General features: G+C 41.4%; 1 protein-coding gene across 1 annotated transcript in view; it reads left to right on the top strand.

Moving 5' to 3' along the window:
• Nucleotides 1–26,288, top strand: part of IQCA1 (IQ motif containing with AAA domain 1) — a 104,253-nt gene that overhangs the window by 27,909 nt on the left and 50,056 nt on the right. The window contains exon 7 of the mRNA XM_009887584.1: nt 17,415–17,499. Coding sequence (XP_009885886.1) covers nt 17,415–17,499 — 85 coding nt within the window. The remainder of the gene's footprint in view (nt 1–17,414; nt 17,500–26,288) is intronic.

Raw genomic sequence — 26,288 nt, 5'->3', positions numbered from 1 at the left:
TTTGCACAAGTCCAGGTGGAAGACATCAGTTGCTCTTCCCTTATCCACGAATACTGTAACCCCATCATAGAAGGCCACCAAATTTGTAAGGCATGATTTGCCCTTAGTGAAGCCATGTTGGCTGTCACCAATCACCTCCTTATTTTCCATATTTAGCAGAGTTTCCAGGAGGATCTGCTCCATGATCTTGCCGGGCACAGGGGTGAGACTGACTGGCCTGTAGTTCCCTGGATCTTCCTTTTTTCCCCCTTTAAAAACAGAGGTTACGTTTCCCCTTTTCCAGTCAGCGGGAACTTCACCAAACTGCCACAACTTCTCAAATATGATGGATAGTAGCTTAGCAACTTCATCCACCGGTTCCCTCACAAGCCATAGATGCATCTCATCAGGTCCCATGGATTCATACACCTTCAGGTTCCTTAGATGGTCGTGAACTTGATCTTCTCCGACAGTGGGCAGTTCTTCATTCTCCCAGTCCCTGCCTTTGCCTCCTGCAACTTGGACAGTGTGGCTAGAACCATTGCCAGTGAAGGCTGAGGCAAAAAAAAGTCATTGAGTACCTCAGCCCTGTCCATGTCCTTCTGGGAATGATCTTTGTTTCCCTGATAGTTTGCTTACTGACTTCCTGTTACTGAAAATAGGGTCAGATCCCGATACTATTTAACACAGCTAAGTCCTTATTCTAAGCAGACTCCCATCAACTTCCAGGGGGGTTCATGGTTCACTGTTGTATCTGATCAAGTGTATCAATATCAGGGCTTTTTCAAGGGTGTTACAGACAGGCAGAAGCACATACTCTTGCTCCCCAAGGACTTGCTTTCCAAACAGTTCACCACCAGTGCAAGATCAGGGAAAACTAACAAGCGCTTTGGGCTTTTCTGCTGAAAGGTTCAATCATAGGCTTTCTGCCTGTGATGGGGCTTTTCCTCAGCATCTTGTAGGAATGTTCAGAACTTCAAGTATCTGCAAGCACATATTCATCTTTTCATTAGGCATGATTTGCATTGCACACCTTTTGCCATGCTTGCATACAGATTATGCATTAGCGACATTAAAAGCTCATTCAGATCTGAACAGTCACACATTAGCAAAGCCATAATGAGTATAGTTTTTCTTCAGACCAGTCTCTCCTCCTCCACTTTTCTCCTCAGCCTGCTTGCTTCTAAATCACTTTTTCCAGAAAGACTTAAACTTTTCCCCACCCTATTTCACAGTCCCAGTTTCTGTCTCTGCAGTTTTCAAATGTAAAGCTCTAACCACTCTGGTGACCATGGACCAAAGACAAGTCGGTACTCCTTATTCTAAATCTTGGGAGCAAAAGGGTGGATCCAATTAGACATTCTGATTTATTTAGCATGAGCAAAATTATGTCTTTAACTAGTCTCAATCTTGGAAAAACCTGAATCACATGGGCCATTATTTTCAAACCTATATATCCTAAGTTGAATACCGAACATCCAAACTTTCAGCTCAAATAGTTAATACCTCGACAAACCCATGATCAACTGAGAAACAGACCTTTGTAATGGATAGTGTCAAGCAGTGACACCGGGGAAGTGCTGAAACCAGAAATGGAAAATTAGTAAAGCTGTTTTGGTGCTATCAATCCCTGCCCAGTGCACTGCAGAGTGTGCACAGCTGTCCATGCAAGACAAGAGCCAGGATAAGGTTAATCATCAGAGGTTAGAATGCAAGAGGAACAACAGCAAGCAGATACATGAGCCCACATGAGAGACATCCCCCATGCCCCAGATAAGACCACGATAGGTGAGAGCAAGCAGGTCTTGCACCACCTTCACCCACCCAGTGCTGCCAGTGACTGGGCTTTCTGAGTGCCATTTTTGGTACGTAACTTTTCCAAATATTTTATTGGGATCCATGTCCCCCCCATTGCAGACCCAGTTTCAGCAAGTAAGGCAGTATGGTGTGGAGACAGCCACAGGTGTAGTTCTGCACTTACAAACAGGACACCTCTTTATTCTCTCTTATTCTTAAGAGCATGATATAACATAGGAGTAAAATGGATACAATGAGCAAGGCCAAAGCAATCATAGAATCATTTAGGTTGGAAAAGACCTTTAAGATTGAATCCAACCATAATAAGCCCCAGTGTGTGTATTTAGTGGTACAGCTGCTGTTCAACAAGGAAAAATTAGAGGACTTTGTCTTAGTACAAGCAAGTTGCTCTGTCCCATCCTGCTAGTCATTTCTAGCCCTATTCTTACAGACATACTCATCCGGAACACTATTCTGTAGGATGACTTACTGACTTCATTTGCTTTCTACTTTTTGATTTGTAGCACTACAGAATAACACTGACAAATTTAGGTTAGATCCCCTTTTCTACCTTCCTGAAATGGCTGAAAGTGACCCACAGTCCATTGACCTTGATTCTAAGCCTCCAGCTTAGCATTAAAGCTCCTAAAAATATTCACTCCTTTATATGCCTAGAAGTCTGGAATCAGCTAAAGTAAATAGCATTACTCTGAGTTGGTCCTATTTGCAAACAAGAAAAAAAATCTTGTAACTAATTAGTTCATTTTCCTAAAGTACTCATACCCATCTATAGTAATACTTAGGAATTAAAAGTCTGAAAATGCTAAGTGTTACCAACATAATGCAACAAACCCCCCCACTGATATTCTTTCAAGGACACTTCCCAAACATTAGATTTATTTGTTGTCATAGATACTCACACAGACACAAACATCAATTACATTCAGGGACTCACACTTGCCAGCAGCTTATTATAATACAGCTCTACATGTTTTAAAGACTGAATTGGGCTTTTTCTGGAAAATGCTGCAGTAGTGTGCCCTATTCAATACATGTGTTAGGTTGCAGTTCTCCCACACAGCAATTACTTTATTCCTTTCTCAAGCAGAGTCCTAATGCAGCAGACAGGATTTCTGAAGACGGAATGGACAAATGGAGTGTTTAACACTAGGGCTTGATTTTTACTGCAGAGCTGGTTTCTGTTCCAGTAATCCAGCTTGATAGGTACCTTGCCCAGTGGGGTCCACTCTGCCATCTGATCTATTCTTGGTTTGAGCAGCATAGCATAGTCCTAATCGATAAGAAAGGAAGAAGGGAATGAATCCCAAGGGGAAGAGGAAGAGACCCAGCCCAGCTTTTTTTTTTTTTTTTTAATTTCTCTCCACTCTGATAGGGAGAAGTATCTTCTCCAACAAGTTAATACAGAGCAGGTGGAAGAACCAATTTTCCCCACTTCCCCATTTCCAACAGCAAAGTGAATGAAAATGTGCTGGGAGACAGGAACAAGAAACAGGCAGAGAAAAAAGAATCAGGAGTCCCACTGGTGCCTGGTGGAAGGACAGAGAGGCAGTGAAAGAGCCATTGGCTGGCAGAGGAGAGGTGTTTGAGGGATATTCTGGGAAGAGAAAGACTAAGGAAAAGCTTAGAAGTAAGGAGAATAAAACGAATATGAAGCACAGAGCAGTGGCTCCCAAGCTACAGCCCTTGCTCCACAGAATGATCTCTTTGGAGAAGCAAGCAGAGGAGGTAGAAAAGACATTTTCAGCCTTGGCTCTGTAGAATGCAAAGAATAAAGGAGGCAAGTGGGGAAAAAAGAAACATGGCATGGACTGACATAAGCAGAGCAAAGGGGTAGCGGAAACAGTCACGAGGAGCTGGAGAGGTGGAATCAGAAGAGGGACGAAAGAGGCATATAACTGGGAAAAAAACTCCTGTAAGTTACCAATTTGAAAAATTGGGACAGTTAGAACCAAAGACTAAGAGAAAATATTAAGTGTGTCCAATGCAAAGACAAAAGAACAGTCCTCAAACAGGTATGCCAGCAAGCAAGCTCAGGTGGATATATATTAAAAAAAAAAAGACTTGATTGTGAGGAAGTCAGATTTGACTACAGAGATGATGAAGGCATGCAAGTTATGGCTGGGAGTGTGGTCGTGAATGACAGTCTGTTATTCTTTCTCACAAGAGAAAAGAGGGATATATTTGATTCTGAAATACAATTGTTTCACTGTTTTCACTGGCAGTGGGTTTTTTGGAGTTTACATACTGGGGACTGTAGCAGCAGAGCGTCTGATGGAGTATAAGGCTGATTCAGGGCATTGTGGCTTCAACATGCTGACATGTTTATTTGACAAACTTTTGACAAGTTACTGAAGTGCTGAATTTCAAGTGAACTCCACACTCAGGAGACTTGCCTCATCTAGCGTAGACAATCCAGGTTTAAACTGGGAAAAGGTGTAGTATCTACCACACCACTGAGAGCACTTCCCCTCCAGTCTCCTTTCTCCTTGCCCTGCCTCACCTGTACCTTGGACAAAACAGCTCATCTCTTTTGGAGTCAAATATCAAATACACAATTAGGCTCAGTTGCCATAAGGTACCACTAAGGTTAAGAACCTGCTTTCACTGAAGCTGTGCTCTCAGGTGTTTAATAAAACATCCAGAAACATGTAAATAGAATGAATTTATGACCTTCAATATGGGGCATAAGTAAAATTCCAGTAGGGGTAAGCAGAAATGACGAGGAATTGAGGGGGAAGAAGGACACAGGCAGCAGAAGCAGGTTATCCCATCAGCCTCTGGATCTCCATAGTGGACTAGCTGGTGCAGGCTCCTGGTGACAGCAGTACACTGACTGCAATCCCAGGGTTGGCAAGCATGTCGAAGACACATGAGGCAAGGCATCTTTTTTCCACTGAGCTGATTATTTCCCTTGAGAGCACCAAACTATCCCTTTGCTAAGTGGGCAGTGCACTGCATGGTTTGGCAAGCATCTAGTTAAACTCCTCCCAATGCAAAGTTAGCGTTGAAGTTGGTCCATCCAAATCCTATGTGGGATTGAATCTTGACTTAACACTGAAAAAGGTTTGAAGGTAGTATTTCGGTGGGCAGAACAAGAACTTGCCTGAAATCTGAGTCTCATCCACTCCTTCCAGAGTCAATATGTTTCAGTTTTACTGAGAATTGCAGCGCAGGGGAGATTAGACTCCATCAAGCAGGTTGTTTTTATTATCCAGGTCAGAGTCCAGGGCTTTTAAGTCATGCTGCATTTCAGTCCTGTGCAGATAGAACAGGAAATCTAATTATTTATAGTAATTTACTTTAAACACACCCAGCTAATAGCATCACAAACTAGCTATGTTTTGTCTGCTGTGTCAGGCATCCTTAGGACTTATGCAAAAGCAGTATTAAGAGTTACCATCCTTGGTTGAATAAGAGAGATTTAACAATGCATATAAGGGGCGTTGCTAGCTCTCAAAATAACTATATTGACATAGTACCATTCAGTAAGATACCGTACCAAATACAATATTGTTTGACTTGGGCAAAAAGTGTAGAACCATAAAAGACCTAGTTCCGTATTTACTGAGATATTTATGTAATACCAGAAAACTGCATTACCCTTAACTAAAATCCATTCAAATACTCCCCTCTCTCTTTTTAGAGCATCTTACTGATGCAGTAATCCTTTGGTGACTTGTAAAGGAAGTTTGCTCTCTTGTTTTGTATTCTGTGTCACACGGGGAGACTGGCTCTTTCCTGCAGATTTTTCTGGAAAGCGTCTAGTTCAGCAACTAATTTTGAAGCTAATGGTTTAAAGCGTGGCCATAAGTTAAAGGCTGCAGTCTGTGTAGCTGCAGGGGTCCTCAAAGTATTCCAAGTCAAAATACAATTGCTCCAAGGGAGCAAATTCCAGAGCCGGAGCTCTGCCATCTTTCATATTGCATACATGTGCTTCCCATCATTGGCTCAGTTCTGATAGCTGCTGCAGAGGGGGTAGCGCTATGCCCAAAATACCATTTCACCTTCATTCTCTTCTGGGAAATCATATGTAATGCATGGGTTTATTCTTTATGTATTGCAAGGTTTGCAATTGCAGGAGGCCTGGGAACTAGTGGGAGCAAAGGTGGGAGCAGTTAATTGCAGCCTCTCCCGCGTACGTGCCTATATTTCATTCTTGTCCAAACCTAATCTTTACATTCTTTGCCCTGGGGGACTCTGCTATCCTATAATAAGGCCATTCCAGACAACTGATCCTCTATATAGGCTCACGAAGCAATACATTTGTATCTCCATTAACGAAAAAAATACAAAAGAACCCTAAGATTTAGCAAGTGAGTAAACCTGCCCTTCAAGTCTCAACCTTCAAATTGCGCTTCCCACACTAATTTACCTGTTACGCCACTTTGGTAGAAGGAAATCATCAATGTTTGGGCACTTTGCTTCTACCAAGACTGGGCTGCAGGTCCAGTTCCACATTCCCAGGGGACATCCACGTGCCTGTCCCTGGTTCTCCAGCCAGATGTCCGCCTCTTCTGCCACATGTACAGCAACTCTCTGCAGCACTGGCCTCATCTAGCAAAGAAATGCTCAAAAAGCACATTATTAAGCCATCATGTAAACAAACAATAATTAAAACTCCTCCATTTTGTGCTTATAATTGATTAAATTTGAGTGCATCCCAGGGAGTAGCATATGAGGAAGAATTTAGTCATTTAGAGAGGCAATGCCAAAGTTCTTCAAAAGGCATTTGATTCTTTATCAGTCTCTAAGATTGTCCAAGTTTTCAGTCAATTTTTAGTAGACTATAGAATATACACAAGAGAGATACACCAAACAGGTACAAAAATACAGCCCTCCAATTTTTTTTTCACAAAACTAAAAGGTGAGAGTTATGAACCTGGCATCTCAAGGCATTACAATGTGTTTCTTGGACTGCAGATATGACTGCGTTTTTCAATTAACATTGTTGATAAATGGATGCTCTTAATACCAGCCTGAGACTAGCTTCTAATTGAGCTCATCTGAAGTGTTTCTCCTTGTCTTTTCTCACACTTTTTAAAATTGCCAAAGTCTAAATTATTTAGACTTTAGATTATTTTTCTTGCTACTGAGCTATTTGGTTATTAGCACTGACCAGGAGTCTGTAACCATCTCTAACTTTATATACAGATTGTCTGCACTATTCTTCAATATGAGTCCCAGTTTTTTCCTGGTTTTACACTCTGTGTACAGCTGATTGTGATTTATTCAAATAGGGCTGCACAAGCCAGTTGGGATGAACATTGAAAAATCAAGCACTGTGACTGCTTTCATATGCATGAAATTGCCTCAGATTTATCATTAAATAGTTCATTTGAACACTCATGCAAACCACAGAGAACCAGATCTCTTGAATGGGACAAGAATGTTAGTAGCAGTGAAATAGCATATTTAGTTGCCTCTTTAAAACTTAGGAACTTACTACGTGCTTCTCATTCCCCCCGTCCCCGAAGTTTTTCTTCCTCATCACAAGTGCTTTTCAAGGAAGTGCAGTCTTAGCTACAAGTAGTGCCATTAGCACAGCACTACGATATCAGTCTTAAGTGAAGTAGCAAGCCACTCTCCCAAGCAGTAATGTGATGCCTGACAGATGCTGATTACACATTGTCCTTTACAAACGCTTAAAGTCAAATCATGGGCAAGCAGCAGGTCAGAGGGACAATGATCCATGAATGGGACAGCCATGATATAGTGGTTAAAGAGGACAGTATGCACATACAGATCATTCCAGTATGCACATACAGATCATTTCCCCCTGTACTCGGCACTGGTGAGGCCCCACCTCGAGTACTGTGTTCAGTTTTGGGCCCCTCAGTACAAAAAGGACATAGAGGTGCTGGAGCATGTCCAGAGAAGGGCTACAAAGCTGGTGAGGGGTCTGGAGGACAAGCCTTATGAGGAACGACTGAGGGAACTGGGGTTGTTTAGCCTGGAGAAGAGGAGGCTGAGGGGAGTCCTTATCACCCTCTGCAACTACCTGAAAGGAGGTAGTAGAGAGGTGGGGGCTGACCTCTTCTCCCTGGTGAAAAGTGATAGGATGAGGGGAAATAGATTCAAGTTATGTCAGGGGAGGTTTAGACTGGATATTAGGAAACATTTTTTCACTGAAAGGGTTATTAGACATTGGAATAGGCTGCCCAGGGAGGTGGTGGATTCTCCATCCATGGAGGTGTTTTAAAAAAGGGTAGATGTGGTGCTTAGGAACATGGTTTAGAGGTGGTTTTGTCAGGGTAGGTTGATGGTGGGACTTGATGATCTTAAAGGCCCCTTCCAACCTTAGCGATTCTATGATTCTATGATCGTTTTAATCCAGGGAGGTGAAAAATGAGACAAGTTTAAATTATGCCAGACTGGACTATATTTCTGCACTGATACCATAGATATAACACAGACAGACTTAGAGATGTAGCTGCTGAAATGTGCCTGATGCCACCTTTACTGTCACCTCAGATTTACTCATCTCTTCTTCACACTGAAGTTATGCAAGAAGTTACAAACCAGATAAAAATCACATCAATTTACCACACTTACATCAGGTGGGCTGGGTTGTTTTAACCACTAATACAAAAGGCTACGTATTACTCTTACATGCCATGCTGTATTTATTCTAGTATTTAAATAAGCATAGATCAAAGCACAAAGCTTCTCTGTTCATTTTCAGACTCTTAGTCCCCAATTTTCTGGACAGATATAAAGGGTGCATACGCTGCATAGCACATGTAGGGAGTTTGACATGCCCCAAGTGCGTTGAATTTATTATGCATGCACACAACTATCCATCCAGCATATGAGCAATAGGTTCAGGGAGAGCGCAGTCATTTCAGAGAGTTTTTAATCAGCTAATACCGTTAATGCCCTTGAAATACATCAAGTACCTTTCACAGTCAGGTGGTGGCAGAAGAAATACAGCATATGCAAAACTATTTCAGAACAAGGAGGAGGGTAGAAGTCCTGAGAGAGCTGACACAGAGCTTGGGTGCAAGAGGCACTTTTCCAGGTGGGCAACCTGTCCAGGGTACCACTTCTTAATCCTCCCCAAAGCTTTATCTTCAGGTTAAAGTGATGGGCCACGGCAAAACAATTTAAAGCAGCCATGGCTGGTTTACAGCCTTCTTTCCCTTCCATAGAGATGCATTTTGTTTCACTAACACCTTGACTTCTAAGAAGCAAAAGTGATTTCTCGAATTTCTCATAAACAAATCCAATAAGACAAAATGCTCTCTATACTCTGTTTCACTCCAAATCCCAAAGAAACTTGTGATGTTGGAGGGCAAGTTATTTCTTTTGGCTGGCCTTGCTACAAAAAAAAAAAAGAAAATAAAATCCCATGCTTTATTTTCCTCTTTACAGAATTCATATTGTGTTAATAAAGTACTGTTGATTCCCTCTGGCTGACTCTGCAGGAAAGCTATTCTCACAAAGCTTCTAGTCTGAGTTAAAGTAATCTTGCTTAAAACTGGCCATAATTGTTTCAGTCTCTTAAGTTTAATACTAAGCACAGGAAATATTGCCAATTTGAGTCAGGATTTGGCATTCTGTGAAGGCAGGATAAGCTGACCAAAGGTAAGGAATTCAGTAAATGCAAAGGGAATTTGACCTGGCGTTTCTTTGAGCCAGCTTCTGTATTGTTGACCTTGCGCTAAAGAGAATGGAAAGATATATGAAAATCAAAACATATGAGAGTTTAATGAGAGTTGCGCGCTCCAGAGTACTCATTACTCCATCAGCCAAGTCCCCTAGACCGCGGTGCTGGGCCCTGAGGGGAGTTCTTCCTCTGCAGGAAGGATTGCTCAACCCACCCTCCTTACAGCCGGGTTGACAGGATCGCATTCCTCGAAAGGCTGTAGACAGTCAACAGGAAGCTGACACTGAAGTAAGCCTGGGGACAGTCTGACTGTGAAAGAGGGGGAGCAGCCTTTCACCTTTTGAAACAGCCCCTCCAGGAAGGTAGCCTGCTTCATGGCTCCAGTAAACATGGGATGATGAACAAGTCCAAAAGAAAAGGACAGGCACGGAGAGTATAGACCTAGAAAACAAAACACGGGTGCAGTGTTGGAGGTCAGTATCTGCTCTGTAGCTCTCAGAGAAGCAAAAAGGGAAGGATTTCTGGTTCTCTTGGGCCCATTTCTGATAAGTAAGATTTTACCCCAGGACAAGTATGTACAGTCAATTTGATGAATTCCTGGCTAATAAGGAAGTTACTCGTAGGCAGTTACTGCAGACTAGAGAGTGCTGTGTGACACCATGTGCCCTGCTGCTAGCTCAGAAACCATTCCTGCCAAGGGCAGGGATGGGACATCCAGGTGTCCCTGGGTCCACCAGGAGATGCCTTCACTGTTACTGCAGAGAGTCTCATGCCAGGCTTACCAGCAGCTCTGCCCAAGACTGTTCTGCATTGCAGGAGTCGAGGCAAAAAACCCTAAACACCCTTATAGGAATCTGCTTTCCAGTCCCTTTAAGCTTATTTCTATTTCTGTGCCATGCTGGGTAAATTTAATACTCATCTTCTCTAGGTTTGTCTAAGCTTTCAGTATGGGTTGGATGTAATTAGCTCTTGCAAAGGAGTTCAGTTACGTAGGTCAGGATGTGATTTCTCCCAATCCCCAGTTAATTCAAGTTTGAGCTCTGAGAAAACTTTTGGCAATATTTTTGTGGGTAGGGAGGGACATGCAAAATTGGAGCACCAAGAACATCTTGTGAATGTTGATATTACCAAATTTTTGTTCTGGTTTTTCCTTTTTTTTTTATTTTTTAAGTTAAGCTAATATTGGAACTGTAAAATAAATCTTTTTGTTTCTCCTTGGCATTATTCATGCCCATATTGACTTTGATTTTCCTTCAAAAACTTAACAGTAATTTGCAGTGCTACCTTCCCATGTCTCTGATTCAATTCAAGGAGAAAAACCTACTGCCATTTTAAACCACGAATAATTTGTCAGAATTTTGAAGGTACCAATACGTCAAAAAATCCTTTCCCTCCTTTTCCCCAATGGTTTACAGCAGGAAGCAGGATAACCAGGAGTCCTGGCAGAGAAAGCTCATGCCCAAGTCTGTCTGAAGGGGAACAGAGATTTACTTTTTCCCAATACATTAATTACCTGTTTTGCTATCCTTAAAAGACCAGGAGGATCCTTGAAAAGGTAAAATAACTTTATGACAGAGCAGAACAGACTATTTCACTGTAAGAACTCAAGAAGCTTAAGAACAACTGTACTGGGTCAGCCAAAGGTCTACCTTTCCTGGCTAATAATACTACATGTAATAAAACTATCAGAGAGAATTACCACATTCAGGTCTGTCCCCTCCAACAACTGTTCCCAACTATTACTTGGCTTTGAAGCTCACTTCCACCATTTCAGATCTAAGGCAGGCATTGGGTACCCAAAAGACCGTCTATTGTTTCTAATTATGATAGTTACTGTAATAAAGGATATCACCTTTCCCCACAAACCTTTCACCCTCATTCCTCCATGGGAATGTTTCTTCTTGCACACTGTTGGCTTCACAGCACTTGATCTTAAATTTTCAAAGCCGAGTATTTATCCAGAACAATAGAGTTTCCAATCCTCCAAACACTTCTCCCTGCAAGTCACTCCGCTGAATTACTTCCATGCATAACGATCACACATACAAGCAAACACTTGGAGGATCAGGACATTAGATAAAACATAAGTTTTAATATGGTTGTGTCCAAACCCATTAAAGATGACAAGAAGCCTGAGGAAATTAATCTTGCATTATAAGTAATTCTGTATTTGCGTGGGTTATTTTTTCTGGAAGTGATTTTCAAAGAGCTAAAGAATGCACACACATAAAAGGAAAGAAAATGCTGTAGCAAAGACACCTCAAATAAACCAACACTGCTATTTAAGTAGTTTGAGAGAACCCATATCAGGTGGGATTACAGAAATAGGCAAGAACTACAAAACAAGGGGTTTATTTCTTTAAAGGGTTCCCCCCGCCTTTTGGTTTCGTTCCTTTTCTGCGCAGAACACTCTGCTGACCCTCCGCCTAGAGCATACAGCCATCATTCATGCCTTGTCTTCTGCATATAGCCCACATCCTTTCTTACCCTGGAAAGAGTTAAATCCTCTTTTTCCTCCAAAGAACAATTTTTTATTTTTCCTGACAAGGCCTTTTATGCAATTAGCTAGAGAAGCCATGGCCAAAAAGAAAGAATAACACATGTAAAATCATGCCAGAGAACAGAGTAGGTAGTAACTTGTTGAGTCTATTACCAGACAAAATGTTTAAATCAATGATGTGTTCTCATAAATCAACAGCCATATTTAGCCTTAACTATAACCATCCCTGAGCAATGTGTAATAGAGAGAAAACACTTAAGAAACAAATGGTGATGCTCCTGAAATGAGGAGGGGGGGGAAGCAGCCGATGAGACAAGCACAGTGTAGGGTCATCTCCCAGACAAGGAATTTATTTTGTAGGTCAGAATTGAGGTGCCACAGCATTCAGGGCTGAGCAGAGACTGCCAATCACACAGACTCACACCGAGTTCTGGTCATGATTTGGAGATGTTAAAGAACTGTTCGAACCTAGTTAAAACTTGGACGTTTATGCGGGTTGTGCACTAAAATAAAAATTGAGCCCATAAGAGCCATAAGTCTATGCTACATGTTCAGAGACAAAAGGGTTTGCGTTGCAGACCGTAAAAGATCATTCTTTTTCAATTACACTTGACAGATCTAAGTTATTAGAAGAATACGTTTGGAAAGGGGGAGAGCAGTAACAGTGAACCAGAGAACAGAATGTAACTTAAGAAACAGTGCAAAAATCTCATCACATCCTTTTCTTTCTTAGCTGGGAGTGGAAGATCGTCTCTTTTCACTCCTCCATCTTTGTTCATCCCCTTACTCTTCCGGTTGAGCTGGTTTGATTCAGATTTAGGGCCCCCATTCATTCCAATAAGATGGCTTTTCTGTGAAGTTGTTTACCAAACCTATGCTGTGCTTCCGTTGACAGGATTTCACTGCTTTCCAGAAAAGTAATGGATTTCTCACACACCACAGTTTCTAAAGATCCCTTCTTCAGCAATGTCCTCTGCAGCACAGAAATATTTAGTAGTTCTGTTAAGGCAGTGGCTCTCACCCAAAGAAAGATATTTTGCCTACCACAAACTCTGGCACTCATCAGTTTGATTTGCAGCAGTGCAAGCAAAGCTCCCAAACACAACTTTCTGTTCAGCAGCCTGTGAATACACAATGGAGAGCAGGTCACCAACAAGAACCATCCTCAGCTCTTTGCCTGCAGACTGGGAAGTGGCAGGCTTTGGGGTCCTTAGTCTATGAGGACTTCCCTAGGCTACTGCTGAAGTTTGTCTCACAAGGTGGAGGTTTCTTCCTAGCCCTAACCTTCCATCTCACCTTACTTGCTTCCATGCAGCCACCGAGTCCAGTCCTACCAAGCAGCCATACTTTTTACAAATTTCATTTGTTCGTTTAGGCAAACAGTTTTATTAGAACTGCATCCTCCATATGAAATCCAATAGAATTCGCTTCTGCTTTCGCTTGCAGTCCTTAACACATTGTCAGCACTCCCACTGAAGCAAGCGTGTTGAAAATAAAAGTTGCTTCTTCCAATTCTGGCATTTGCACATTTTTATGAGATGCTGGAAAAGCACAATTTGATATTTTTTCCCTGCAAACATTGAGACAATAATAAGTAACAGATTCATTGAGTTTTAACTTGCCTCGGAACCAGGTGTTTCTGACATGTACCATGTCTCTCAAATATATTACACACTCCAATACTCTACTTCTCAAGAGCTTAAGCTTTTTACAGTCTCCTCTCCCCGTCAACATGCAGCAAGACTTTTAGACTTTCCTGTCCACCAGTTTAGTTTTTGCGTGGTGCTCCCTTTTCAGTGACATGCAGAGAAAGCATCAGGGCGCGTTAAGGTACTGTGAACATAGAAAATAAGTGCTGGGCAGATTAGAGAAAATGTAGACCAAGTAGTTTTCTTTTTCCATGCAACCAAGAGAACAATCTAAATAACAAACACCAGCCTGAAGTTCACACCCAGTGATTGCTAATGAGCTAAAGACTTACAGTGACTGTATTTGCAGCTCAGCTTTTGGAGTCAACAAACACCACAGGTGCAGGTATAACGCTCTTCTACTTCCCAGTTAATTTTCAGGCTAGTTGCTGACTGTGAGAACTTCTGCAGCTCCACCTTCTGTAAGTCGTGGTTTACAGCATAGTTGTGCCATTGGTGCCACACAGGTGGAACCAAAGGTTTCAACCATAAAGCTCTCCTCTACATGTCCAGCAAAACAAAACAGCGTGCTAGGCTTGAGTTCGGAGCAAGTCCTTACATCATCTGGATTAATTTTCATTAGTATTATTGCCTTAGAACTGGCTCTAATCACAAATACTTCATTGTTTCTAGGAAGTTTCAAAAGCAAAAGGCAGTTTAAAATTATTTGAACAGATTTGAACTGTAAAGCAAGCTCAAAATCATTCTATGTGCTTGGAAAATCCTCCTAATTCAGGATCTGTTCCCTGTTCAACACGGGACATGCCTTGTGGAACTCTCTGAAGCCACAGATGACGTGTAAAATATCTGATTGAACAAAGATATAGGAGTACCCTTGGCTGCTCATGAGTGCATGCTTGCTGCTCTTTTTATCCTGATGTTTTGTCATTATCAACAGCTATAAAACAAACTTATACAAAATAGTTTGGGTCCAGTTGAATCCAAATTAGCATCTTATGACAAATGCGTGAGACAACCCTTTGTGATGTCTCTGAGTAGAATGCTGCCAAAAAATGAATGAGGAATGAAAATGGAGATTCATTACATTTAAAGTGGACTTTTGACCAGGAAGATCAATGACTGCATTTTTCTGTGCAGATTTACAGGCCAAATGGTTTAACCTCTGAACTCAGAGGGTTTCATAAAGAGAGGAATTTGTCTATAAGGGTCATGCATATGCACACTTTCCAGGCATTACAAGATTGAAATTGTAGTCATTTAAACCTAGAAGAGAAAGAGGAAAATCCACAAGAGGTCAGATAAAGAAATGAGACATAAGAATACTGCTCCCTGACCATCGGAGAGCAATTGATATGCTAAACAACAGTACACAGGAAAGGATGAAGTCCAGAAACAAAAAAACAGGTGTCCCTGAAGAATTAACTCAACTGAAACCTGTGGTAGCTGTCTGCTCTCAGGGTCACTGGTGGCCATGGGAACTTACATTCTGCATTGCCCTCAACCGAAGACCCAGTCCCCGGACAGCTGACTGGTTAGTAAATGGCTGACACTTTTCTTCCACTTGTGCAAAGAGACTGGCATTACCTTCTCTTCACCTCAAGCTGTTTTTCAACATAAGCCCTTGCTGTAGCTGCTACAAAAAGATGGGATGAGCCATGTCATCCCAAACAGCTGCACCAGCTGTGAGCAGAAGAATCATGCAGAAAACACAGATTATAAACAAACTGGAACCCACTTCCAAATTTAAGAATTTGATAGAATTCCTGCAGTGCTCAGATATACACTTATCATATATATCCAAAGGGTAAATAACTTCCATCTCCAAGAGCTGTAAATGATTTAAAAGTGAAAAGCTAATACAAATACCAAATGTAACACTACTAAATATTGAAAGCTGGCACTGATACTGCATTCAGTGGGTAGTGGACTCCAAACTGATTCTTCACCTGCAGTGCATATTGTCTTTCCTTCCTCCCAGCTAGCATTAGTAAAGTAGCAACAGCCTTAATATGAGATTTTGAGAAATTTGTTGCTGTAAGCCAGACTTGTAGCAGCATTTAAAACAAGATTGCATTTAACATAAAATGGAGCTATTTTCTGCTGTGTGTAAAAAATGAAATATGATCTATCATTAAATAAACTAGATCATGCAGGTTTCTGGGGCCAAACCCCCATTCTTACTAGATTAAAAAAAAAATACACTAAAAATGTGTCATGGTTTCAGCTGGGATAGAGTAAACTTTCTTACTAGCAGCTAGTATAGTGCTATGTTTTGAATTTGGATGAAAATAGCATTGGTAAAACACTGATGTGTTCCGTTGTTCCTAAGCAGTCAAGGCCTTTTCTGCTCCTCACACCGCCCCACCAGCAAGTAGGCTGGGGGTGCACAAGAAGTTAGGAGGGGACACAGCTGACCACAGCTGACCAAAGGGATATGCCATACAGTGTGACATCATGTTCGGCATATAAAGCTGGGAGGAGAAGGAGGAAGGGAGGGAACAGAGTTATGGAATTTGTCTTCCCAAGTAACTGTTAGGCATGATGGAGCCCTGAACACGTGCCTGCCAATGCGAAGCAGTGGATTAATTTCTTGTTTTGCTTTGCTTGCGTGGCTTTTCCTTTACCTATCAAATTGTCTTTACCTCAACCCAGAAGTTTTTCCTCACTTTTGCTTTTCCAATTCTCTCCCCTATCCGAACTGCAGGGAGTGAGAAAGCGGCTGTGTGGTTCTAGCTGCTTGGCTGGGATTAAACCACAATGCAATGACATCCCTTTGTTCATGCAAACTGGTTTCTGGGAATGCAGTGACCAAAGCCTTGCATCTGTTTGCATATAGAACTAGTAATTGTTGAACATGCAAGTCAGAGCTTACAATCACAGACAAATGTTTGTTTATTCTTTTTTATTTTGTATTACATTAATACTAACCGGGGATCCAAACCGCACACATGGTATTATAGAAACATAACTGATGCTCTGTTCCAAGGTTCTCAGTTTAAAATTGAGTCTACTGCTTAACAGTAGACTAGGAAAATCCCTGAAGGTAGCAGTTGTTTTAAAAAAATTAAAGCAATTTTTATGAATCACATTGACCTTTCTGAGCTATTTTCTCATCAAGGGAAATTTCATTTAGAGGGAAGGTTACCATTCTGTTTGAAAGTAGCACAAGTATTTTTCTGCAGTATTAGAATTTTATTTGGAACAGAAAATCTTCCTGATATTACCAAACAAACAGAAGAATCTTTCTGATAGAATCCAAAAAGCTACGAAAGTGAAAGAAGTGAGTGTCTTATCAATATAAATGACCTTTGGACTGTAGTGGTTATTTATATCTTTTAACATAGGGGGCTTCCAGACATTTCAGAAAGATTATCTTTGTCATCCATCATATCTTACCACAAAGCCCTTAATTCCCCCCTCCCCAGCTTCCATCGCCACCCAATTGTGCAAGTACATTGGAAAATTTTGAAGGTGGAGATCCTTAAACAAAAATAGAATCAGGGATTTGTAGACCAAAAACTGATTTAAATAATTTATTTTTTTTAATGATGGGTGTTGAAAACAGAGATCAGAGCTATAAACATAAACACTTTAAGCTAAATCTCTCAGCTATGAAGTGATGTGCAGTCTTAAGAAATTCCTTAAGAACTTTCAATATTTGATAGGCCACAGGACAAGAGAGAGGCTGATAACTGTTTTAATGAATTTCTTGGACAAAAAGCCACCGTCATAGGAAACAATCCAGCATTCTGCTTTTCTATAGGAGGTGAAGGAGGGTACGCTTGCTCACCATCTAGCATCTTTGTCAACCAGACGAAAAATCATGGATTTTAATTCCTTTTCTATCCTGTTTCTCACACAGGCATATCATAGGCAAGTTTCCTGACTACCCTGCTGAAGGGGTAGGCGGTTCAATGGCTATTCTTTCTCAGAAAACTCCAGAGCAGGTACTGTCACTCCTCTAATGAAAAAGGTTAATGGGATTGGGGAAGGAATTGCCATAAAACATGTGGGTTGGGGCAATCCCAAGCACAAATACAGGCTCAGCGGGGAATGGCTGGAGAGCAGCCCTGAGGAGAAGGACCTGGGTGTGCTGATTGACCAGAAGCTCAGCATGAGCCAGCAATGTGCGATCGCAGCCCAGAAGGCCAACCGTATCCTGGGCTGCATCAGAAGAAGCGTGGCCAGCAGGTCAAGGGAGGTGATTCTGCCCCTCTACTCTACTCTGGTGAGACCCCACCTGCAGTACTGCGTCCAGCTCTGGAGTCCCCAACATAAGAAGGACATGGACCTGCTGGAGCACATCCAGAGGAGAGCCACGAGGATGATCCGAGGGCTGGAGCCCCTCTCCTATGAGGAGAGGCTGAAAGAGTTGGGGCTGTTCAGCCTGGAGAAGCAAAGGCTCTGGGGAGATCTTATTGCGGCCTTCCAGTACCTAAAGGGGGCCTACAGGAGAGCTGGGGAAGGGCTTTTTACTAGGTCACATAGTGACAGGACGAGGGGGAATGGCTTTAAACTGGAAGAAGGCAGGTTTACATTAAACATGAGGAAGAAATTTTTCACTCTGAGGGTGGTGAGGCACTGGAACAAGTTGCCCAGAGAGGCTGTTGAGGCCCCATCGCTGGCGACGTTCAAGGCCACGCTGGACGTGGCCTTGGGCAACCTGGTCTAGTGGGAGGTGTCCCTGTCTATGGCAGGGGGGTTGGAACTCAATGATCTTCAAGGTCCCTTCCAACCTAAGCCATTCTACAATTCTATGATTCTATGTCTGTTTATTTAAGTAGCAATTTTTCATAACAATGGCCTCTAGGACTCCAGGAGCCTGGTAGTGAAAGAGCTTTTTGCTGCAAGTGAAGGGATTGTTTTCTTTCAAGGTAAACCACAAAACTCATGTACCAAAATGTGTTCCTTTTCAGGATGTGCATCCACTTAGTCATGGCACAACATGCTCAGATGTGCCAAATTAAGAACAGATAAATATCTGAAGGAGCTTAGGAAAAAGGGGTCAGCTACAAAGAGTTGCTCTCCTGTTGCAAAATCCATGTAGTTAGACTGGTGCTATCTACTAGTAGAAATCTTAGTTTAAACCTCGATTTAAATCAATGATTTAAACCTTGGTTTAAAATAGGCATCCAAAGCTACCCTAGAGGCTGAAATTGTTTCCAGTGTTTGCATTCAGTGTCACCACAGTCTAGCAATAATTAGTTTAGTTTAAGCAGAGAAGAGTGTCTTATGCAGGCAGGCCGAAGCCTTGGTTTACTGCCAAGGATCTGTTAGGCAAGCTTGAGCAAGGGGCACATTCAAGTGAAGAAAGTATCTTAGTTTATTTTATGTATTCTTGTAGTGAACTTGGATGTTTTTCCTGGTAAAATCCCTCTGACTTCTCTGGCTAATAAAAGTGGCTGATAATCTCTTCCTCTGATTATCTGGATATCACATAGAGAAAGTGATTAAGGCCAGTTGAAGCAATGAAAGCAGTGGTTGGCACTCAGAACCAATTCCACTCTCCATAATGATCTTAGCAGGATGATGAGTCTGTTGAGAGACATTATAAACAAGAAGCCCTGCACACAGGAGCAGGATTTAGCCCCTGAGTGAACCAGGCGTGGTGGCTATCTGTGGGCTAGGAAAATTAAACTGTCAAAAACTGACCTCTGTAGTCCTTAAAGCACCCCTGTTAACACAGTGTTGTGTTCATTAACTGTCTGCAACTGATGATCTAACATAGGTATGCTAAAGCAATATTTTGGATGCAGTCCTTCCTGGAGTCACAAAGCCTGGGGTCTGCTAGCAGCATCTACGTGGTTTGTGGGGATGTGAATACAGGCTAGCCCAGTATAAAGCACAATACTCTAACCATTAGTTACTTGGCTTATGAAAACATGCAAGAAAACTGCTACAAACAGCTTCACTAAAACAGAGCTCTGGGCATGCTCCTGGTTTTAGCCAAGTTCAGAGTATGCTAAGGTCAACCCCACTGGCCTATGTATCTAAGCCACACTGTTGTTCAGTCCCAGACAGAGTGAAGGGGACCCATTGGTTAAGTTTTCAAGTTCTAAAGTAGAAACACATGCCAGAGTCAAGAAGGCTTTGTTGGCTACTCTGAGCAGGAGCCACCCAGCAAGTATGGCCTGTTGCTGGAGAAGGCTTCAGGGGACTTTAGGCTAATTAGACCCGCTACAAAAAAGGATAAACATAACTCAAAGAAAACATTGCAAGAAATTATACTAAGCAAAATTGGATATGGTAGTAGATTCTGGAGAAATATATTCTTCCTGTCCTACTCTCATCTTTGAATTCCTACCTTCAGCTATTTTGCTGTCTTTCCTGGGCATCTGGTTTCTCTTTGCTTAAAAAAAAAAGGAAGCCAAAAGTATATAGAGATTGGTTTACTACCTGTTTTTCTCTACATAAAAGAAAGATAACTGGAGGAAAAAAATACAACCATTTTCTCAGCAAATTTTCACTAGCAATTATCTGATTTTCAAAGATTTTCAGGCCCATTTTTTCCTCCTATTTTAGCCAGCACAACCAAGAGCAGAACGTATTTCACATAACCTTAACAAATATTCAGAAGGCAGATGGCAAAAGAAAGTTCAGTACATTTGTGATTTTACCTGAATGTCAGACAAGTAAAGTATTTTTTGTTCATCTGAGTCAGCCTGCATATTAAAAATCCCTAAGGCAAGTAGTTTTGTTCCACACTGGTCTACTGGGCAACATAGTAAATGAAATCCTGGCCCCATTGAAGTTAATGGGAGTTTTGTCCTTGACTTCAGAGGAGACAGGATTTCACCTCTTGTATATATTAGCTTCTATGAATGGGTTGGTTACTCCCAGGTTAAACTCCCTGAAAAATCAAGACCGAACTGTATTTAAAAAGTGAGCATTTTATAAGACTTCGGTAAAGACACTTTGGGGAAAATAAAATACAAATTAATCACTTCACGAACCATTGCTGCATTATTATATATTCTATATTTCTTTATCCTTTGACAACTCTGACCTTACTTGACTTTGTAATGTAGCTGGCCTTCTGCACAAACTGCTTTCATGACTTTTTACAAATACCTTTCAAAAAGGTATGCCAAAGAGATCCCGATGCAAAGTACTTGGTGGTTCAGTCATAAAAATATGTACTGTCTCTTGACTGAAAAGAAGCTTTTCTCTATGTACTCTTCGAGAGAAATTTATGATTCTGAAATATCAGTGTAATCTCCCTGCATCTGTTCCAGATGTCTATCCCTAATGTTTTTTTATGTCTTGCTCCGAAGATAATCATCAGATGTGACAATTTTTAGCTTTGCCCTTATACTGCTGCCAACAGAATTATGATCTCTTCCTGTAGTTCATTAAGTCTCATCACCATGAAAATAAGCCAAGAGAGTTGCCATTTAGCAGACACATTCCCCCTCTCCCAACTCCCCTTCATTTCCAATATTAAATAACTTATCAGGAAAAAAAGATGCTTACTTACCAAGATTTAGGTTGTACATTCAATTGCTGCATGGAGGACAAAGTTATTTCCACATTGCTGTAATAGCAGTATCTTACCGAGCCAGCATCTAGAGAAGGGGTGAGAAAAAGTATGTGTTAGCTGCCATGCAAACATATGCTCCTGATCCTCACTTGGCAGCCTGTATAATGCTACGCCGCTAATTAGCATTCGTTATTACCAACAGCTAAAGATCCCCATGAATCCCAGTAATCCGTTTGGTTGTGAATGGCAGTGCAAGAGATCCCTGGTTGTCAGTTATTATTTGATTCATATCCCTGACAATTTCCCAGGTAGGGACAGTAAAATGCTATTATGTGATCAAGTACTTCAATACTCACACCACCACCACGCCCCCCAAAAAATATGTTATTCACTTTTACCAAATGAGTGTATCACAAGTACCTCTTAAGTGTCAGAGGAAAACTTAAGAGGCTCTGGAGTTGTGCTTCTTTGTGTCCAGCATTTTGCAAACATACTTTTATCCTGACAGCAAACACACTATGCATACTTTTCAGTAATAGAAGTAGATGCCTACAGGTAGGCTCACCTTTATTTCCTGTGTTCCACACTATTCTAGATGCTTGCTTTAGAAATTATCAGGCTGGATTTTCACAAGTGGTGAGCACTCAGTGCCATCAGCTGGAGCTGCGCACCTCAAAGCCTTAAAATAGTCTGATTATTTCAAGTTAACCGTGCAGGAGGACGGAAATGGTACTCAGCCTCTGTTAAGCTACGCAATGGGCAGAGGTATTGACCTCCAGACAGTTCACTGCAATGAAGCCATTCAGCAGGTAGACTCCTAGTCCAGCAGCTCTCCACTGCCTATGATCATGAAATATGTAGTCTAGGTTGTATGCCTAAAGCCAGGCAGTATCAACAGTCCCATTTAATCTCCACCACCTACCTTCCCTAAAAATGACACAACTCCACACCAAGCAAAACTAACAGATTTTTCATAAATACCTTCAAGAGGCTAATATTTTAAAGCATTTGCCAGAAAACAAACAGAAGAGGGAGGAAGTCTAACTGGAAAGTTAAACTACATTTGGGCAACATCTGCCAGATAAAAAAAAAAACCCTAGAGCATGTATCAATCATGGACTGAAATGCATGATAGTCAATTAAAGCCAACCAGAAGATTTTGCAAGGTCCTATAAAGCTACGAAATCCCACCCAACATTTTGAATTCATTCCTGCAAGACACAGATCACAGAAGTTTTTAACAGCTTAAGCTTTGCTTGCAGATGCACACCCAAAAGTAAACAGCGCTCAGAAATGCCTTGCCAGAAGTACACTATATTATTAAGTGCTACACAAATGGATTTGCCTGAGAGAGAACAAATCCAGAACACTGGTCCTCACCTAGCTTGATGGGACAGAGTCCACAATGAAAATAACATCTCCTCCAACTGATAAAAAAATAATATCACCTTATGGGAATAAATCAGCCTATAGGAAGAGTTGTAATTAAGTGTCCTCCAGCTAGGGAGGCAGGTTGGGGGAAGCGTGTTTACAGCATACTACATGTTATGTCCAAGTGATGCAAATGTGCAGTCCAATGTGTGGCACACTGCTCTGGGACACAAGGATGGCATCTCTTCCCATCTCAAACAGTCCTGTTTTCTTGAAGAAGCTTTTTTTTTTTTTTTTTCTGTCCTAGATTTCAAAATAGCTTCTTCCTGTAGAGTTAATACTCAAACAGAGCACATTTTTCTCCAGGAACACTAGGCTAGGTGCATATAAACTGTTTCTGTTAAAAATCATTTTGGAGCCAGATTTACAAGGCTCTGAGGCTGTCTTTCACTCGCCACAGCTGGAAATCCAGAGTTCCCAAACTCACTCTATTCCTACATTTCATTTATGTCCAAAACACTAATAAATACAAAGTTCCAGTAAGGTCTTCTTTCAAGGGATGAGGGAAGGGGTTATTCTTGAGGAAGAACATTTAAGTCAAGTATCAGCTTGCCTGAGCCAAACACCAGGCTTTCTATGGCTGAGGAACACAGGACATGAGTGGCAGCTGAGGCTCATATATACTTGGCTCATTAACCAACATCAGGCATTTCCATTCATAGGCTGCACTTAGTATGAGTGCCCCTCTCTTTCCCAAAAAAGGCGATTTGCACTGCAAGAGTTTGGAAACACACTTGAACTGATGTAGAACAGAAAAAAAATCAAGTTGACTTTTGTAGTGTATCAGTTTAGAGGAAAATGTCTTTTCAGCCTCGGAAGAAAGTATTACTGGAGAAGAGTCAGCACTAGCACAACAGGAGTTCTACAGCAAGACTAGAAAAAAAGGAGACTAAAATTCATCTCTTCTTACTGATGCACATTCTCTTCCCCAATATTAAGAGTTTTCTAAGTGCTTTCAGAGTCATTTAAAAAAGAGGCAACCTAGCAAAGAAAAGGGCAGTCTAAAATAATTAAGGAAGACATCTGCTTTTATTTCCACTATGAAGTTTTCTTCAGGGGAAAAAAACTGTATTATAATGTGGGTGAATTGCTTAGTATCTCAAACTAACCTTTGCTTGCCCTTCCCTTTCTTTCCTCTTCTTTTGTCAGATTCTTCAGGCATCTTCTTGTAGCTGGAGGGGAAATTGTACTGTATTAGAGGAGTACAAACCATTCAAGGTTAGATACACAGCCAGCTTCACCTCGGCTCCCAGTCCTCTGTAATTATGGAGCTGCTTAGAGCAGAGGTGAAAGCAGAGCTGGAGAAGCTGCACGGAAAGAGTACAGAGGAGAAGGTGTATCTGACGTGGAAAAGGAAATACTATATTTGCTCTGTCATTCTCTTTTGGGAAGCAGAGAGCCACTTCAGAAAAGTCAGGCTCCACATGCTGACATCATTGCCAGCTACATGGTTTTGGAGCATTTCACCAAAACTACTTGGCATCTCAGACTACATGTATGTTGCCAAGGCATCCAGGAGAGAGGCTGTACAGGTTTTATACGGAAGTACGCAACCTCTGCTGGCAGTCACTGTGCATGTTTCTACACTTGGCTTCTTGTGTTACTGTACATTTCACTTAGTGTTAACTGCAAGCACCGTTTTTCTCCGTTCCTTATCTGAGCTGTTACTTCAAGACTTAGCACCATAGCTCATACTGCAGTTCTGAAAATAGTAAGCACAAACATTTTTTTCTTGCCACCTTACAAAATTGATGAAAGCAAGGCAGCAGGATAAGGACAATTCAACAATTCAGTCCCATTATAGCAGAATAGAACAGAAACTCTGTATAACCCCTTTCAGTATCATTCATCTGTATAAAAACATGAAACTAAATAATTCCAGTCAGAGTCTGGATATACATAAAAATATTGCCAGCAGAACTCAAAAACACTGCTTAAAACCTTTTGTCAATTGGATGTGTGCTTACAGGTATCCTGCTGGATAAACCCACCCATGAGATGCTGGAAATGGTTACGGTTGCCCTTTGGTAGGCAGTCAGAGCAGAGGGTGGAAGTAGAGGTGACAAGGTTGGATTTCTGGCAGGGTACTAGCGCTACAGTAAAGGATACGCTTTGAGTAGCTCTGTTGGTTTTGGATACAACAGGCCTGCTGGGACACTAAAAACCTATTTTGAACTCTAGTCAATCTGTTAATCTATCCCAGGGAATGCAATGCTTCACTGCTTATCACTGCAAGATATGACTGAACGGTGCTTGGGGTTTAAATTACCATATTTAATTAAATGTAAGATACTGAAGTGCTTGGGGAAATCTACTAATGAAATCTCACTGGCTGCAAAGTATAGCCCTCATCATCATTCCCCTTCCACTGTCCAGTCTTCAGTGCATTAAAAAGCATTCTCTAAAAACAAATATTTTTACTGTTATAGGAAACATGTTTTACAATTGGAATTTTTTTATTTTCTACTCTTTCATGGTACTGTCAATATTAATGATCCATTAATAAACTTTAGTGGCCACAAATTTTCTGATTTACACTCATCAATAGATGATCTTATGAAGGAATACAATGAAATGTGCCTTGGAACAAGAGAATGGTAGAAGCAGCAAATTTCACCCTCTGCCTTTTTCATTTAATAGATGGCCAGGAACTAAAGTTATGGAAATTGATGTAGCTGTACCCAGTTATCAGCTGCTACTGGCTTGCAGGGATAAAGATGCTGGGCAATCCATGTATATCTGTCAGAGTTTGTCACAATATCTCTATTGAATCTCTCTCACCCACTAGAACAATTTCAGCCTTTAGCCACATATTGAAATTAGACATGCCTCAGGGCAATCTCTCAAAAATCCATCTCTATAAAATCAATCTGCCTTAGAAACACTAGGACAAATTCATAATCCCAGTGCAAGTCCAGAGGGAGCTTTAAGTTGTATCTCATTAGGGTGTTGTGCATCTACGTGGTTCCAGGAATTGGTCTTGCTCCATAAAAGCCCTAGCAGCTTGGGACAGAAATCACCTCTTTTCCAATGATATGTTGGGATAGTCAGCACCTATGTTAAAGTTTGCAGATGGGAGTGCCCTCAGCATAAATTAAAAGGACTCCTCTGTAATGGTCAGCCACTCTGGAATTCATAGAGGGCTACCAAGCAATGGGTATTGGATATTGTGTTTCCCCAATATTGGAAAGCTGAAAGCGAGGGAGGAAAAATGCACACTGGTTCATAACTCTAACAGCACATATCTAACACACCTTGCACATGAAAATGTCTGACCATTTCTTCACATTCCTTTCCATATCTTTCAGGTTGCTGCAGAGCTGGATGCCAAAAAAGAGATGGCTTTGCACAAAAAAGCCCAAAAGGAGAAAAAAGGAAAAGAAGAAGGGAAGGAAAAAGTGAAAGGAAAAAAAACACAGAAAACTGGAAAGAAAGTAAGTGTTCCTGCAGTAAAAACGGTTAATTTATGAAAACAGAGCTGAAGTCCAGCCTATTCAGCCATGTGTGGGCAGAGGCTATTAATTTACATTAGATCGGTCACCAAAGCTTCAGCCTGGGGTTCAGAAGACAGAAAAACTGGCTGAGGCCAGTCTCTCTCAGCCTTTCAATTACCTTCATGATTCTGGAGAACTGAATTTTACCTCTCATATTTTAGGAATGACCATGGCCATGACTTAGCTCAGCGGCAAGAGTTGATGTAGGTGCAGACTGCCAGAGACATAGCTGAGTGGAAAAATACACTTTATGGCTTTGACATTGTTGCCGAGATAGAGTACATGCGCTTTTCAAAGCACTGCTGCTTTTTTTTTTTTTTTTTTTTTTTTT

The sequence above is a fragment of the Charadrius vociferus genome, unplaced genomic scaffold (genome assembly GCF_000708025.1).
Source record: "Charadrius vociferus isolate BGI_N301 unplaced genomic scaffold, ASM70802v2 scaffold136, whole genome shotgun sequence".
NCBI classification, from domain to species: domain Eukaryota; kingdom Metazoa; phylum Chordata; class Aves; order Charadriiformes; family Charadriidae; genus Charadrius; species Charadrius vociferus.
This window is presented reverse-complemented; position numbering and strand designations above follow the sequence as displayed.